Source organism: Hyperolius riggenbachi, chromosome 3 (genome assembly GCF_040937935.1).
Source record: "Hyperolius riggenbachi isolate aHypRig1 chromosome 3, aHypRig1.pri, whole genome shotgun sequence".
Taxonomy (NCBI): domain Eukaryota; kingdom Metazoa; phylum Chordata; class Amphibia; order Anura; family Hyperoliidae; genus Hyperolius; species Hyperolius riggenbachi.
In genome coordinates, this window is record NC_090648.1 from 40254363 (window position 1) to 40271844 (window position 17482).

A 17482-nucleotide genomic window follows, 5' to 3' on the forward strand; every position below is an offset into this window, starting at 1 on the left:
TTGAATCTGTCACCAGTGCTACCTGTTTTTGGAAGTGGATTTTTAACTGGTCCAGTCAAATGACCAATTAGGAGCTTATCTCCTTATTTACTCCTCAGTTATTGTTTACCTCCCATATAGTAGCCTGCAGGACATTGTTTTCGTACAGGATGTGATGAAATTATGCCACCTGCTCAGGCACCAGTTTGGTGCACAAAGCTATGTCCCCCAGCTGTGCCTCCTCCCAATGTGAGCCAAGAGGAGATACACATGATGTGCAGTGCCTAAGGCTTAGCAATGCACCATACATGGGTGGGGGTGGGAGAGATAATCTGTAATAACTTTTGTGGATACAGTATGGGGATCCTTTTAAGGATACAGTATGGGGATCCTTTTATGGATACAGTATGGGGATCCTTTTATGGATAAAGTATGAAGATCCTTTTGTGGATACAATATGCGGATCCTTTTATGGATACAGTATGGGGATCCTTTAAGGATACAGTATGGGGATCCTTTTATGGATACAGTATGGGGATCCTTTTATGGATACAGTATGGGGATCCTGGGGTCTTTTACATTTTTTACCAAAGGATGGAAAATCACTTTAAAGGAAACCTGAGACCAAAGAGATCTCAGGTTTTATACTTACCTGAGCCTTCCTCCAGCCCCCTTGAGGCCGCTCGGGCCGTCGCCATCTCCCCGGGCCGCTCCAGTCCCCCGCCGGACCATTTGGTACTGCTGATTAGTGCTTTGCTGCACATGCATGGCCCACCCATTGCACTCCCTCCTCATGCTCCTGCAGCCCAGGAGTGTCCTGCGACTGCACAGGTGCACAACGCTTCCGACCGTGGGAGTGTGATGAGGGAACATGTGCAGGTGGGCCGACAAAGCAATACTCAGACAGAATACTGGACCATCCACTGGGAGACAGAAGCGGCCCAGGGAGATAGCAAGGGCCTGAACGGCCACCAGGGGGCTGGAGGAAGTCCCAGGTAAGTATAAAAATTAGACCTCTTTGTTCTCAGATACACTTAAACCAATTGACATACATGGGTAAATTAAGTCTTCTACTGGGTAATCGTAGAGGCACTTTGATTTCTGGTTATGAAAGTGAAACTTCTGTAATTAGTGATTAAGGGACAGAATTAGTTTCTTTGTTTTCAACTATGATATCTCCTGTCACTAACGTAGCTCTGGCACAGTATCCAGGGTGAGTTATATTGGCACAGGTTTAAAGGTTGGGCCATGATCAGGGGCGTAACTAGACATCACTGGTCCCCCCTGCGAAAACATGCAGTCAGTATAACAAATGTGGAGAGCAGAATACGTTTTTTCTCTCCATGCCCTTAGCTGTCAGTCTCTCAAACTTTTCCCCCCACTGGCCCCCTGTGGCTTCTGGGCCCCCCTGCGGAGGCATCCCTTGCAGGGTCTTTTGTTACTCCCCTGGCCATGATGGAAACAGGGAGAGTGCCAATCGCAGCGAGATTGGTAAAATATGCAGCTGGTGCAGTTACAATAAGACCATCCTTAACATGTTAAAAACTATGGAGCTGATCATAGACTTCCGGAAACACCTCCACACTCCACCCAGTTCTCATAAACCGGACAGTAGTCTCCAGGGTATCGGACGTACATTTAATCAACACAACCATTTCCACCAACCTAAAATGGGAGCATAACACTACCAAGATCTAGAAAAGTGCACAGCAGAAGTTATTCTTCCTCAACAGTAGAAATTTGGGATGCCAAGTGAGCTGCTAATCAGCTTCTACAATGCTACCATTGAATAAATCCTCTGCTCATCCATCATCGTGTGGTATGCAGGCGCTACTGGCAATGAAAGGTACAAGCTCCAAAGAGTGATTGGCGTGGGGGAAAGAGAAATTGGAACAACCCTGCCACTTCTCGACCACCTCCATTTGACCAGGATTAAGACAAGAACCACCAAGATCTTGTGAGACTCCTCCCACCAGGGCCGCCGCCTTTTTGAGCTCCTCCCATCTGGCCACCGTTACAGGACCTCTAGAACCACCAGGACACCTTCTTTCCTCATGCTGTCCTCTGGCTGAACTATGCCCTGACCCACCAGGCTCCCTTCCCCTGCAGATCCTCCAAGCACCACTTGGGCGCAGCATTCTTTTTCAGCAACCCCCTAATTTCTCCTGCAACAATTTATTTCCTTGCCCAATCATACTCCACTTAATTGCTGTGAATAACTACATAGATGTATTAGTTTCCTTACACCTATTGGTATCGTATTGCTGTCTTGTCTCTGTTTGTGACAATTGTCTTGCTTGTCCTGTTGCCAATGCCATGTGTAACGCAATCAATTCTCGGTATGACAACCATAGTACTTGGTGAATAAAGAATTTCTGATTCTGAACTCTCCTGATGAGGCACCTGTTCAGGTGAGGACTGTCAAAACTGAAACTTGCCATGCTACCACAAATACATTTTAACTGTAAACAACAGAAAAAGCGAGGATGAGCATAACACAGGAAATTACTGCAAATATTAGATGCTCACAACAAGGTACACAAAGAGCTGTCAAACATTTCTTGTCACAAAAATCTTTAAGTACATGCATAAAAACCGAAAACAAAACAAAAAATAAAAATAAGAGGTATATAACTCAGTTTAGATACAAAAACATGTTCTGGGTACTAAGAAACAGGGGCTAGGGAAAGCACTTAAAGCGGTATAAATCTCTGATACAATATTCAATAAAAATGTGTTTTCCTATTTTTTATATCACATACAGTTATCATATTTGCATTTGTGCATAAGTAGCATTATTGATTTACAAATTATAAGTTTCCAAAGTACATTTTTTTTGCCCTGAGAGCTGCAATTGCATTTTATTCATAAGTGGTGTATTTCTATTGTAATGTATCCAGAAATGCTTTCTGAGTATCTGTCTGTGTTCTGGAGTGTCTGCACAGTCAGAGAAGTGTTTACATTCAACACTTGATACAATGAAGTAAACACAAGATAATGTGAAACACAAAATAATCACTAGTTCGGATGCGTCCAGCTTTCCCTGCAGGGAGCTTAAGTAGGTCCTGTGTTTAACTAGTTGAATGCTGTTCTAGAAAAATAATGTGGTAGTATATAATATGCTATAAATGCTCTTTTAAATCAAAGAAGAAATGCTGGATTTCATTCCGCTTTATAGAACCACTATTGCGAAAATTATCAAATTGAAAATACATGAAAACACACATAAATAAAAAGTACATTTCTTTTAGCGTAAAATGTGCTAAAATTTACTTTTCTTCTATATTGCTGTCAGTTACAGTAGGTAGTAGAATTCTGATATATTTGACATGTTTTGGACTAGCCCATCTCATCAAAGCGGATTCTCAGGTTTTTGTTTTTTTTTTAATTTTCAAAAGCACTTAGTGAACGGCAATTTCTCGGTCCAACTGCTAGAATAGTGTGCAAGCAGGTGGTGGGCAGGCAACCTGCATCTTTGTGTAGATCCTTTACAGGGAGTGCTTTTGAAGAGAATAAATGCAAAACAAAGAATCCCCGATGAAGAGATGGACTATTCCAAAACTTGTTGCTTCTGTCAGATTTCTACTACCTACTGCAAGTGACAGAAACATAGGAGAGAAGTAATGTATGGCTCATTTTACTCTGGAAGAAATGTACTTATCATTTGAATGTGTTACATGTATTTTAAATTTGAATGTTTTATTATTATTATTATTATTATTTTTTTTTTTTTTTGCTATAGTGGTCCTTTAAAGAAACTGTGAAAAGTTTCATGCTCAGGTTGACTTTAAAAATCTACAGTATGATAAAGAGAAAAAAAATCTTCAGCTTCTGTGGAACTCTTCGAGTTATTTTTTCACCTCCTCTAACACGACACACTCACTTCCTCTTCCCTAAAACTAAAATACACTCTGCAGATGATATTGCAGCGATCACACACTCTCCGCAGGGCGCCCTCCAAGCTGTATGAGGAGACATGAGGCTGCTGATCTCGCTCTTCTGTTTCTTTCAAGGTAAGTCATCAAACTGGGATCCTCATGTAATAAATTATAAATGCTGCTACTGATCGACCAAATGTAACTTGCGTATTCCATCAGAAAAATGGTGCAGAGAATGTCTCAAATAGTGAATATATCTCTGATTCAGGGGCGGTTTTCTGAAGGTTTGTTCTGGTTCTTGGGAATTTGACCCCCTACAATCAGGATTTCGGCCAGCCCATGCAACCGAGACTGCCCTCATCAAGGTTGTCAGGAAAATGCACCATCATTCTCCTCCTTGACCGCTCATCAGCTCTCAATGCAGTCGATCATTCCCTGCTTCTCCGATCCCTGCAATCTGCAGATATCCAAGACCTTGCCCTAGCATGGTTCTCATCCTACCTTTCAAATTGCTTCTTTAAGACTTCCCTCAATAGTTCCTCCTCAACATCGCCCCTCTTTCAGTTGGGGTCCCCCAAGTCTCTGTTCTTGGCCCCCTGCTGTTCTCTATTTACACCGCCTCCATCAGCACACTTATCTCCTCTCTGGGCTTCAACTATCACCTATATGCAGATGACACACAGATTTACCTCTATACCAAGGACCTCTCCACCACTACCATCGAGAAGGTATCCACCTGCCCCTCAGCTTTCTCATCCTGGATGTCTGCCAGGTTCCTAAAGTTAAACCTGGATACAACAGAACTCCTTATCTTCCCGCCTCGTGCAGTCTTACCCCCCCCCCCCCCCACAGACATCTATGTCGCTGTCAATGGCACAATCATCCTCCCAACCCCACAAGCCTGGATGTCCCCCTGGACTCAGCCCTCTGCTTCACCCCCACATCCAAACCTTTGCTATGACCTGCAATTTCTATGTACGCAACATCTCCAAGATCCGGCCTTTCCTGACTCCAGACACTGCCAAACTCCTTGTTCATGCCCTCATCATCTCCCGCCTGGACTACTGCAACAACCTCCTGTCAGGTCTTCCTCAGAATCGCATCGCCCCCTCAAGAATCCATCATGAACGCAGCATCCAGACTAATCTACTCCTCCAACCGCTCTGTCTCCATATCTCCCCTATGCAAATCCCTTCACTGGCTTCCAATTCGCTTCAGAAATACCTTCAAGATCCAATGCTTGGCTTACAAATCTATGCACAAGTCCTGCCCAACATACATCTCTGACCTGGTAAGCAGATACACACCTGGCTGCCCACTTCGCTCCTCCAACAACCTCCTCCTAACCACCCCACGCATCTCGCACTCCCATGCACGACTGCAGGACTTCACTAGAGCTGCTCCCATACTGTGGAACTCTATCCCACTGCCCATTGGGCTTGCCCCCTCCTTCAACACCTTTAAAAAAAGCACTCACAACTCACCTCTTCAAAGAGGCCTACCCCACTTCGACACTGCCCTAAATCTCTCTGCCGAGACCTCCCCGATGCACCCCCTCCTTTTGTGCTGCCACCCCCTCCCTCTAGATTGTAAGCCTTTGGCAGGGCCCTCTCCCCTTGTGTATCATACTTGATTGTACACTCTACCCAGAATATGTGAACGTGTATTATCAGCACTACCACTCCAGTGTACGATCTGTCTTTGTATTACTACCTGTATTGTGTTGTGTATCTTATTGCTTATTACCTGTATTGTTCTATCTATTGCCTATTACCTGTATTGTGCTGTTAGTCACCCCAGCTATCATTGTCTGCAATTCTACGTATTGTACAGTGCATAATATGTTGTACTATATAAATCCAACAAATAATAATAATAAACCCTAACCACCCACCACCTGCTCCTAATACTAACCAGTCCCTATCTAAAAGAACTGCAAAAAAAAGCCATAGGCGCACCTTGAGAATAATGCTTTGCTGTGCACCCAGTTTGTTATCAAATAACCTATATGTGACATCATTTTAATCATAATGAGTTGTAGAATACATTTTGATATGTTTTATAGCTTGGGCCCATGTCACATAAAAATAGGTAGGGACAAATTCAATCTATTATGAAAAAAATATGTAATTTTTTAAGTTATGGTCAAACTTTCAGGAAAACTACATGAGTCGGTAGCAGGGCCGGAGCTGCCATAGGAAAAAATGGGCAATTGCCCCAGAGCCTGTAGGGGCCCCCAAGGTGTCCCTCCCCCATCTTAACTGTTGCTCCCCAGGGACTCTGCAAAGTCTGTTAAGTTGGGAGGTGATTGGGAGAGGGTCAGCAGCCAGCTCAGGGGCCCAGGAGGGAAATTTAGCTGCAACAAAGGGCCTCTAATGACGCTTTTTGGTCGGGGGGTGTCTGTTGGGGGGCCCCCAAGCTAATTTTGCCCTAGGGCCCAATTGTTAGTTGAACCGGTCCTGGTCGGTAGCTTACAAAGTATCCTCTTTGCATAGCCCTGGTTGGTAGCTTTCCACAATGGTGACATTTGCAGCCTTGTTCTGATGTCCTAACTCTTTTGGGGCAATGCAAACAGAGAATGGTGCTGTAACAATTAGTGCAAAATAAATGGCCTACACAAATCCATAGGCACACCTCAAGAATAATGGTTTTCTGCGCATGCTGTTTGTTGTCAAATGATGTATATGTGACCTCATTTTAATCATAATGAATTGCAGAATAAATGTTGATGTGTCTTGTAGCTTGAACCCCTGTCACATAAAAAATAGGTAGCAACAAACTCAATCCATCATGAAAAAAATGTCATTTTTTTAAGTTATGATAAAACTTGGGAAAGCTTCAGCAAAATTACTCGAGTCGGTAGCTTACAAAACATCCACTTTTGAATAGCATTGGTTATTAGCTTTCCGTATTGATGACATTTGTGGCCATTTTCTGCTGTTCAGACTCTTCTGGGGCTATGCAAACAAAGTATGGTGCTAAAATACTTTGTGGAAAAAATTGGCCTGCCCAAAGCCACATGGACACTTCATCGTTAATGGCATGCTAGATACCCAGATAGTTATAAAATGACATATACGCGGTGGGGTATCCTTTTAACCATGACAATTTGTACAATAGAGGGGTTTTGGGGGTTGAGGCCTATGTTTTATAAATTACTTTTAGTGACAAACTGAATGAAAAGCAATATTTTTTTTTTATTTTTCGTATATTCAGTACCAAAATAAAAAGCTTGTAAAAATAAAACAAAATGACAGAATTCAAAACAGAATACATAAATTGTTACCTTAGAGACTCATTCTTTGTAAAATGTATGCCACAAGGATATGTTACTGTTATTTTTGCAAATGAGTGCTTTAAATTATTGCAATGTGAAAACAAGAAACACAACACAGAAAAAATATACCTTTACTTCCAGATGATAAATTATCCCCATACATTGCACTAGATGACAAAATGTAAATGTTGGGATTACCAGGACAAATGAGTAAATGAAATGTATGTGTTTTATCTAGAATAGCATTGTCTATTTCAAAACTAAAGGGGACTGAATTGGAGAAATTGTGTATTTTTTCCTTTTTTTTCCCTCATCTTTCCCTTTAAAATACATAGAAAATAAAGTAATTACTCAAAACAAATACCACCACCAAAAAGCCTAATTGGTGGCAAGAAAACAAAATATAGATCATTTAGATGTGATGAGTAGTGTTAAAGTTATTGGCGAATGAATAGGAGGAGCGCTGAAGTGTAAAAATTGCTCAGTTGCATAAGGTGATGATACACTGAAGGCTGAAGTGGTTAATAAATTGATGTCAATAACAAATCTTTCTTCATCTGCCAATTCTAGGAGTGACTACCTCTTCAGGGAAGTACTGTGCTTATCAGGTCCAGTCTAGAACAGTGAAGGAGGGAGGTTCTGTTACCATTCCGTGTTCATACGCTATTCCTGAGGAACAACAGAAAGGTCCCCAGATAATTTGGAAAGAGTCAAATGACCTTTACTGCTATATATCTCGGGAAGACTTTACCTTGTCTGAGGATGTAACAGAGAAGTATGCCGGGCGTGTCATTATAGAGAAGGACTCTCATAGGAACTGGACAGAAGCTATCAGGATTACTGGACTCAAAACATCTGATGGTCCCATCATCTGCTGCCATGTGGTATACAACACCAAAGAGAAGAGTGTCTGGAGCAGTAGCCATGGGACTCGTCTGCAGTTTCCAGGTATACATGCAGTGGCGTAGCAAAAGGGGATGGAGAGGTTTGTGACCACAGGGCCCTTGAACTAGAGGGACCAACTAGGGATACTCCTTAATCCATCTTATTGGCTTTTCACTGGTCCCCTATGTAAAACTTGCACCAGGGCCCCACGCTTCTTAGTTACGCCACTGTATACATGTAACTATTGATTTGCTTTCAGTAGTTAAAGTTTGGGTGTGTTAACGTTCTACAGGTCTAAGGACTACTGGAGAATATTAGGGATCCTCTAGAACTGGTTATATAAAACACTTGTATTATTCCCAGGGCACCCCCTGTGTAACGCATACCTCCCAACTTTTTGAGATAAGAAAGCGGGACACTTTAAGACACACCCCTGCCACACCCCTGAAAACCCCAACCCCGGCCCCACCACGCCCCTAGTCACTGATACCAGAAAGAATTCAGAAGTAAATGATGCAATTTTATAATTCTGGCCACACTGGCCCTCTCTATTATCGCCAGTTCTGCTTCATTTTAACATTTAAATATATGATAGATCAATTTGATCAAATGATAGAAATAAAGTTTTGTGTCTATTTAAACCAATTTTCAGCACAAAAAACAAACAAACATATATTTACATAAATTTGTACATGAGTCCTGAAAGAGGGACAAATGAGGAAGAAAGAGGGGCAGAGGGACAGGGCTCCCAAAGAGGGACTGTCCCTCTGAAAAAGGGACAGTGGGGAGTTGTGGGTGGCGCTACGGTGACTACTGGTCACCACAGTATCTATTTTTTAGGTGAGAAAAACAGAAAGGGTAGAGTCAGGGCCACTCACACATCAACAGACCTAAGCCTCCCGGGCCCACCCACTGGCTACTGTGTCCGCCCACTAACCACCCCACCCCGTGCCCGCCAGTAACTGTTTTAATATCATAGGATTAAGGATATCTCAGTGGAAAACAGGGGCAGCAGGCATGTGCAGTGGGCTCTCCTTATGGCCATCGCTTCCCCCATTCTTCTCCTCCCCCCTCCGTTAGTCAGTAGTGACCCCCGAACTTCTGGGTCGGGTGTTGTCGGCTTATTGTGCATGGCAAAGAAATGAGCAGCGCTACTTAAAAACAGATAAGTACCTACATACAAGAGAGTGCAAGCCCCACTTGTGGGATAAAATACACACCTAGCATACACATTACCTGTCTACCACTGGAGGTTTAATGGATTGCGGAGACACCGCCACGCGGTCTGGCAGCGGGGCAGCTGTCTCCGCGTTCAGACCGGCGGTTTCCACACAGCAGTGTGCGTCGGGTTTGTCTGAGCCTTCTAGTGCACACAGGTGGAGAACTACACGCACGCGCACTAGGAGGCAGGACCTTTATGCCAGTAGAAGAGGGATCAGCTGATCAGGATGATCAGCTGATCCTAGTGCAGTGGGTGATTGGTTGAGCGGTGCTGGGCGGCGCTGAGGAGCGCTGCTCTATATATACATCATGCCTGTCAGTTGCTGGTTGTCTACCGTTGCGAATAGTTACAGACTAATCAGATCCCACAGTGTGTTAGAACCAGGAGGACCTGGGAATTCACACTTAGCCAGATTACGCTGTGTTATACTTTAGACCAGTTCCAGGGTGTTGTGACCAAGGACCTCACACCCAAGCTTAGGAATACTGTGTCATTACTGTGTTATTGTAATGATGTGGTGTTTTGGTGTACACACTCAGAGTTTTCTGATTATTGGTGATCCGCAGTATCACCAGTAATACAGATATATTTGATTATATGGTGATCTGCGGAATCACCAATAATACAAATATTTACACGTACTCTGGAAAACACAAGGTACAGATGATATAACTTGTGGAAAACCCACCACACTGTAGAGTTGGGCCGAACGGTTCGCCTGCGAACGGTTCCATGCGAACTTCAGTGGTTCGCGTTCGCGTCCCGCAGGCGCAGTTTTGCGGAAGTTCGGTTCACCCCATAATGCACCATGAGGGTCAACTTTGACCCTCTACATCACAGTCAGCAGGCCCAGTGTAGCCAATTAGGCTACACTAGCCCCTGGAGCCACCCCCCCCCTAATAAAAGGCAGGCAGCGGCGGCCATTAAGCTCACTCGTGTGCCTGCGTTAGTGAGAGTAGGGTGAGCTGCTGCAGACTGTCTCTCATAGGGAAAGATTAGTTAGGCTTAGCTTGTTCCTGGCTGCATACCTGTTCTGTGGACCCACCACTGCATACCTGTACTGTGAACCCACCACTGCATACATGTTCAGTGAACCCACCACTGCATACCTGTTCTGTGAACCCACCACTGCATACCTGTACTGTGAACCCACCACTGCATACCTGTTCAGTGAACCCACCACTGCATACCTGTTCAGTGAACCCACCACTGCATACCTGTTCAGTGAACCCACCACTGCATACCTGTTCAGTGAACCCACCACTGCATACCTGTTCAGTGAACCTGCCACTGCATACCTGTTCTGTGAACCCACCACTGCATACCTGTTCAGTGAACCCACCACTGCATACCTGTTCAGTGAACCCACCACTGCATACCTGTTCAGTGAACCCACCACTGCATACCTGTTCAGTGAACCCACCACTGCATACCTGTTCAGTGAACCTGCCACTGCATACCTGTACTGTTCAGTAAACCCGCCACTGCATACCTGTTCTGTTCAGTGAACCCGCCACTGTATACCTGTTCTGTTCAGTGAACCTGCCACTGTATACCTGTTCTGTTCAGTGAACCCGCCACTGTATACCTGTTCAGTGAACCTGCCACTGCATACCTGTTCTGTTCAGTGAACCCGCCACTGTATACCTGTTCTGTGAACCTGCCACTGCATACCTGTTCTGTTCAGTGAACCTGCCACTGTATACCTGTTCTGTTCAGTGAACCCGCCACTGTATACCTGTTCAGTTAACCCGCCACTGCATACCTGTTGTGTTTAGCGAACCCGCCACTGTATACCTGTTCTGTTCAGTGAACCTGCCACTGTATACATGTTCTGTTCAGTGAACCCGCCACTGCATACCTGTTCTGTTCAGTGAACCTGCCACTGTATACCTGTTCTGTTCAGTGAACCCGCCACTGTATACCTGTTCAGTTAACCCGCCACTGCATACCTGTTGTGTTCAGTGAACCCGCCACTGTATACCTGTTCAGTGAACCTGCCACTGCATACCTGTTCAGTGAACCCACCACTGCATACCTGTTCAGTGAACCCGCCACTGTATACCTGTTCAGTGAACCTGCCACTGCATACCTGTTCAGTGAACCCACCACTGCATACCTGTTCAGTGAACCCACCACTGCATACCTGTTCAGTGAACCTGCCACTGCATACCTGTTCTGTGAACCCACCACTGCATACCTGTTCAGTGAACCCACCACTGCATAGCTGTACAGTGAACCCACCACTGCATACCTGTTCAGTGAACCCACCACTGCATACCTGTTCAGTGAACCTGCCACTGCATACCTGTACTGTTCAGTGAACCCGCCACTGCATACCTGTTCTGTTCAGTGAACTGCCACTCTATACCTGTTCTGTTCAGTGAACCTGCCACTGTATACCTGTTCTGTTCAGTGAACCCGCCACTGTATACCTGTTCAGTTAACCCGCCACTGCATACCTGTTGTGTTCAGTGAACCCGCCACTGTATACCTGATCTGTTCAGTGAACCCGCCACTGTATACCTGTTCAGTGAACCTGCCACTGCATACCTGTTCAGTGAACCCACCACTGCATACCTGTTCAGTGAACCCGCCACTGTATACCTGTTCAGTGAACCTGCCACTGCATACCTGTTCAGTGAACCCACCACTGCATACCTGTTCAGTGAACCCACCACTGCACACCTGTTCAGTGAACCCGCCACTGCATACCTGTTCTGTGAACCCACCACTGCATACCTGTTCAGTGAACCCACCACTGCATACCTGTTCAGTGAACCCACCACTGCATACCTGTTCAGTGAACCCACCACTGCATACCTGTTCAGTGTACCTGCCACTGCATACCTGTACTGTTCAGTGAACCCGCCACTGCATACCTGTTCTGTTCAGTGAACTGCCACTGTATACCTGTTCTGTTCAGTGAACCTGCCACTGTATACCTGTTCTGTTCAGTGAACCCGCCACTGTATACCTGTTCAGTGAACCTGCCACTGCATACCTGTTCTGTTCAGTGAACCCGCCACTGCATACCTGTTCAGTGAACCTGCCACTGCATACCTGTTCAGTGAACCCACCACTGCATACCTGTTCAGTGAACCCACCACTGCATACCTGTTCAGTGAACCTGCCACTGCATACCTGTTCTGTTCTGTGAACCCGCCACTGTATACCTGTTCTGTTCAGTGAACCCGCCACTGTATACCTGTTCTGTGAACCTGCCACTGCATACCTGTTCTGCGAACCCACCACTACATACCTGTTCTGTTCAGTGAACCCGCCACTGCATACCTGTTCTGTTTAGTGAACCTGCCACTGTATACCTGTTCTGTTCAGTGAACCCGCCACTGTATACCTGTTCAGTTAACCCGCCACTGCATACCTGTTGTGTTCAGTGAACCCGCCACTGTATACCTGTTCTGTTCAGTGAACCTGCCACTGTATACCTGTTCTGTTCAGTGAACCCGCCACTGCATACCTGTTCAGTGAACCCGCCACTGCATACCTGTTCTGTTCAGTGAACCCGCCACTGCATACCTGTTCTGTTCAGTGAACCCACCGCATCAGTGCGCATACCTGTGCAGTTAAGTGAACCCACCTACCTACGTGAGTGCACGCAGTGTGATATACCACTCCGTGCATACCCGATATGGACAAAACATGTAAAGGAAGAGGTAGTGCCAGAGCCAGAGGAAGGCCACCCGGCAGGTCTGTGCGAGGTCGTGTAAATGTAATTTCGTGTGGACCTGGCCCACAGTACAGTGCTCGGAAGAAAGCACGTCCCATCACCTCCCAAGATTGTCAGGACGTGGTTGAGTATTTAGCGACACAGAACACCTCATCTTGCTCAGCCACCAGCGCTACTACTAGCACCACTTCCGCTGCATTTGACACTTCGCAAGAATTATTTAGTGGTGAAATCACTGATGCACAGCCATTGTTGTTACAGCCAGATGAATTTTCACCAGCTCATATGTCTGAGTTACGCAGCAACACTATGGATGTAACGTGTAAGGAGGATGAAGGACCTACTGATGGTGCATGTTTGGATTTTTCTGAGGCAAGCGAAGCTGGGCAGGATGATTACGATGATGACGATGATACGGATCCTCTGTATGTTCCCAATAGAGGAGATGAAGAGGGGGACAGTTCAGAGGGGGAGTCAGAGAGTAGTAGTAGGAGAGAAGTTTCTGAAAGAAGCTGGGGCAGCTCTTCGTCAGAAACAGCTGGTGGCAGTGTCCGGCACCATGTATCGCTACCTATGTACAGCCAGCCAACTTGCCCTTCAGCATCAGCTGCTGAGGCCCCCATAGTGCCCACATCCCAGGGTGACTCAGCGGTGTGGAAATTTTTTAATGTGTGTGCCTCAGATCGGAGCAAAGCCATCTGTTCGCTCTGCCAACAAAAATTGAGCCTGGAAAGGCCAACACTCACGTAGGGACAAGTGCCTTACGAAGGCACCTGGAGAAAAGGCACAAACAGCAATGGGATGGCCACCTGAGCAAAAGCAGCAGCAGCACACAAAAGAAAAGTCACCCTCCTTCTCCTCTTCCTCCTTCAGGTGCATCATCTGCTTCTGCCGCTTTCTCCCTTGCACCTTCACAGGCACCCTCCTCCACTCCGCCTCTGCCCTTGAGCGCTTCCTGCTCCTCTGCCCACAGCAGCAGTCAGGTGTCCATGAAGGAAATGTTTGAGCGGAAGAAGCCAATTTCGGCCAGTCACCCCCTTGCCCGGCATCTGACAGCTGGCGTGGCGGAACTGTTAGCTCGCCAGCTGTTACCATACCAGCTGGTGGACTCTGAGGCCTTCCGTAAATTTGTGGCCATCGGGACACCGCAGTGGAAGATGCCAGGCCGCACTTATTTTTCTAGAAAGGCCATACCCCAACTGCACCGTGAAGTTGAGAGGCAAGTGGTGTCATCTCTTGCGAAGAGCGTTGGGTCAAGGGTACACCTGACCACGGATGCCTGGTCTGCCAAGCACGGGCAGGGCCGCTACATTACGTACACAGCCCATTGGGTCAACCTGGTGAACGATGGCAAGCAGGGCGCAGCGGACCAAATTGTGACACCTCCACGGCTTGCAGGCAGGCCTCCTGCCACCTCCTCTCCTCCTGCTACATGCTCTTCGCTGTCTTCCGCCTCCTTGGCTGAGTGGCAGCTCTCCTCTCCAGCTACACAGCCCCAGCTCCGCAGGGCCTATGCTGCATGCCAGGTACGACGGTGTCACGCCATCTTAGACATGTCTTGCCTCAAAGCGGAGAGTCACACTGGAGCAGCTCTCCTGGCTGCTCTTAAAGGGAAGGTTCAGGGAAACCTTTAAAAAAATAAAAATCCATATCCACTTACCTGGGGCTTCCTCCAGCCCGTGGCAGGCAGGAGGTGCCCTCGCCGCCGCTCCAGAGGCTTCCGGTCGTCTTCGGTGGCCGACCCGACCTGGCCAGGCCGGCTGCCAGGTCGGGCTCTTCTGCGCTCCAAGGACGGGCTCTTCTGCGTCCCATGCGGGCGCGCTGACGTCATCGGACGTCCTCCGGGCTGTACTGCGCAGGCGCAGTACTTCTGCGCCTACGCAGTAAAGCCCGGAGGACGTCCGATGACTTCAGCGCGCCCGCGTGGGACGCAGAAGAGCCCGTCCTTGGAGCGCAGAAGAGCCCGACCTGGCAGCCGGCCTGGCCAGGTCGGATCGGCTACCGAAGACGACCGGAAGCCTCTGGAGCAGCGGCGAGGGCACCTCCTGCCTGCCATGGGCTGGAGGAAGCCCCAGGTAAGTGGATATGGATTTTTATTTTTTTAAAGGTTTCCCTGAACCTTCCCTTTAAGAAACAGGTGGATGAGTGGCTGACCCCGCACCACCTGGAGATAGGCAACGTGGTGTGCGACAACGGCAGCAATCTGCTTGCCGCTTTGCATATGGGGAAGCTGACACACATACCCTGCTTGGCACATGTCATGAATCTAGTTGTTCAAAGATTTGTGTCAAAGTACCCTGGCTTAGCGGACGTCCTGAAGCAGGCCAGGAAGTTCTGTGGGCATTTGAGGCGGTCTTACACAGCCATGGCACGCTTTGCGGAAATTCAGCAGAAAAACAACTTGCCGGTGAGACGCCTGATTTGCGATAGCCCGACTCGCTGGAATTCGACCCTGCTCATGTTCTCCCGCCTGCTAGAACAGAAGAAAGCCGTCACCCAGTACCTCTACAACTACAGTAGAATGAAACAGGCATGGGACCAATTTTCATCAGACCCAGCTGTTTCCTCAACACCTGCGGCAGCACAGAGGGGGGAGGAGGAGGAAGAAGAGAAGTCGTGTGCAGAAGACGAGTCAGACTCAGAGGATGATGAGCAAGGTGTTTCTTTGGGGGAGGAGGAGGAGGGGACGGCGGCAGGAGAACAACCGCAGCAGGCGTCGCAGGGGGCTTGTGCTGCTCAACCTTCCTGTGGTATTCTTCGCGGCTGAGGCGAGGAGGTTGACTTACGTGACGTCACTGAGGAAGAGCAGGAGGAGATGCATGGTACATCTGGATCCGACTTTGTGCAGATGTCGTCTTTTATACTGTTCTGCCTGTTGAGGGACCCCCGTATAAAAAACCTCAAGGGGAATGAGCTGTACTGGGTGGCCACACTACTAGACCCTCGGTACAGGCACAAAGTGGCGGACCTGTTACCAACTCACCTGAAGGTGGAAAGGATGCAGCACATGCAGAACAAGCTGTCAACTATGCTTTACAATGCCTTTAAGGGTGATGTGACAGCACAACGCCAGCAACGTTCCACTGCCTCTAATCCTCCTTCCGTGTCCACGCAGTCAAAGACAGGACGCTCCAGCGATCTCATGGTGATGTCGGACATGCGGACGTTCTTTAGTCCAACGCCTCGCCGTAGCCCTTTTGGATCCATCCTCCACCAACGCCTGGAACGGCAGGTAGCCGACTACCTGGCCTTAAGTGTGGATGTAGACACTGCTGTGAACAGCGATGAGGAACCCTTGAACTACTGGGTGCGCAGGCTTGACCTGTGGCCAGAGCTGTCCCAATTTGCCATCCAACTTCTCTCCTGCCCTGCCGCAAGCGTCCTGTCAGAAAGGACCTTCAGCGCAGCTGGAGGCATTGTCACTGAGAAGAGAAGTCGCCTAAGTCACAAAACTGTTAAGTACCTCACCTTTATCAAAATGAATGAGGCATGGATCCCGGAGGGCTGCTGCCCGCCCCGAGACTAAGTCAGTCCCCGCACACACAGCATCTCTGCCTGCACGCCGTGTGACTGGCTGCCTGGCCTGCCCCAAGAAGACTAAGTCGCTCCCAGTCCCTCCACACAGCATGTCTGCCTGCAGGCTGCTTGACTACCTTCTCCGCCACCACCAACAGGGTCCGGGACTCCAGGTGGATTGCTGAATTTTTTAGGCCGCTGCTAGCAGCGGCCGCTGTAATAGTTTTTCTGGTGCGTGTACATGACTGCCTAATTTTTCTGGCTGCACTGCGGGCAGCTGCAACAACAAAAGAAAAGGCATGTACATGCGCCCATTCCCCTTCGTGATCATTACCTTGCCGTGGTGAAGGGGCTTGCGTATCACAATGAAGCAATGACTGGCGCCTAGATGAGTGTCTCGGGGGGCACACCCACGATAATAAGGTCATTGCCTCATTGTGGTCAGACCAAATTTGATCAGCTGGACAGTCACTGTTCTGTCATTCAGCTACATCAGCCAGGCGACCATATGGACTGTAAAGCCACCAAAACCTGCACTCTCGCCATGGTGCGCACCAGTCCAGCACGGCCGTCACTACACAAACAGCTGTTTGCGGTGCGTTACACGGCGAGTTTGGTGTGTTAGTGTGAAGCAGTACCTTAATTACACTACCTGATTGATGTATACACATGCAAGATGTTTTAAAGCACTTTAGGCCTGTCATTTAGCATTCAATGTGATTTCCTTAAAACGCTGCTTTGCGTCAAATCCAGATTTTTCCCGGGGACTTTTGGCATGTATCCCACTCCTCCACCTGGGGGTCCAGGTGTTAGACCCCTTGAAACATCTTTTCCATCACTTTTGTGGCCAGCATAATTTTTTTTTTTTTCAAAGTTCGCATCCCCATTGAAGTCTATTGCGGTTCGCAAACTTTTACGCGAACCGAACCTTCCGCGGAAGTTCGCGAACCGGAAATCGGAGGTTTGGCCCCACTCTACCACACTGACGTTAACTCAGAGGGATGGTGAGTGGTGACCTCTGGAAGGAAGGGCAG

At 47.5% G+C, this 17482-nt stretch overlaps 1 protein-coding gene across 5 annotated transcripts in view; it reads left to right on the forward strand.

Annotated features, from left to right (window-relative positions):
* LOC137560929 (CXADR-like membrane protein) overlaps positions 1–17482 on the forward strand; it is a 141116-nt gene that overhangs the window by 33103 nt on the left and 90531 nt on the right. For 4 of the 5 annotated variants that reach the window (XM_068272112.1, XM_068272114.1, XM_068272115.1 and 1 more), the window contains exon 2: positions 7705–8082. In XM_068272112.1, coding sequence (XP_068128213.1) covers positions 7705–8082 — 378 coding nt within the window. Of the gene's footprint in view, positions 1–3926; positions 3993–7704; positions 8083–17482 lie in introns of those variants that run through there. The other variant, XM_068272113.1, reaches the window with a different exon arrangement.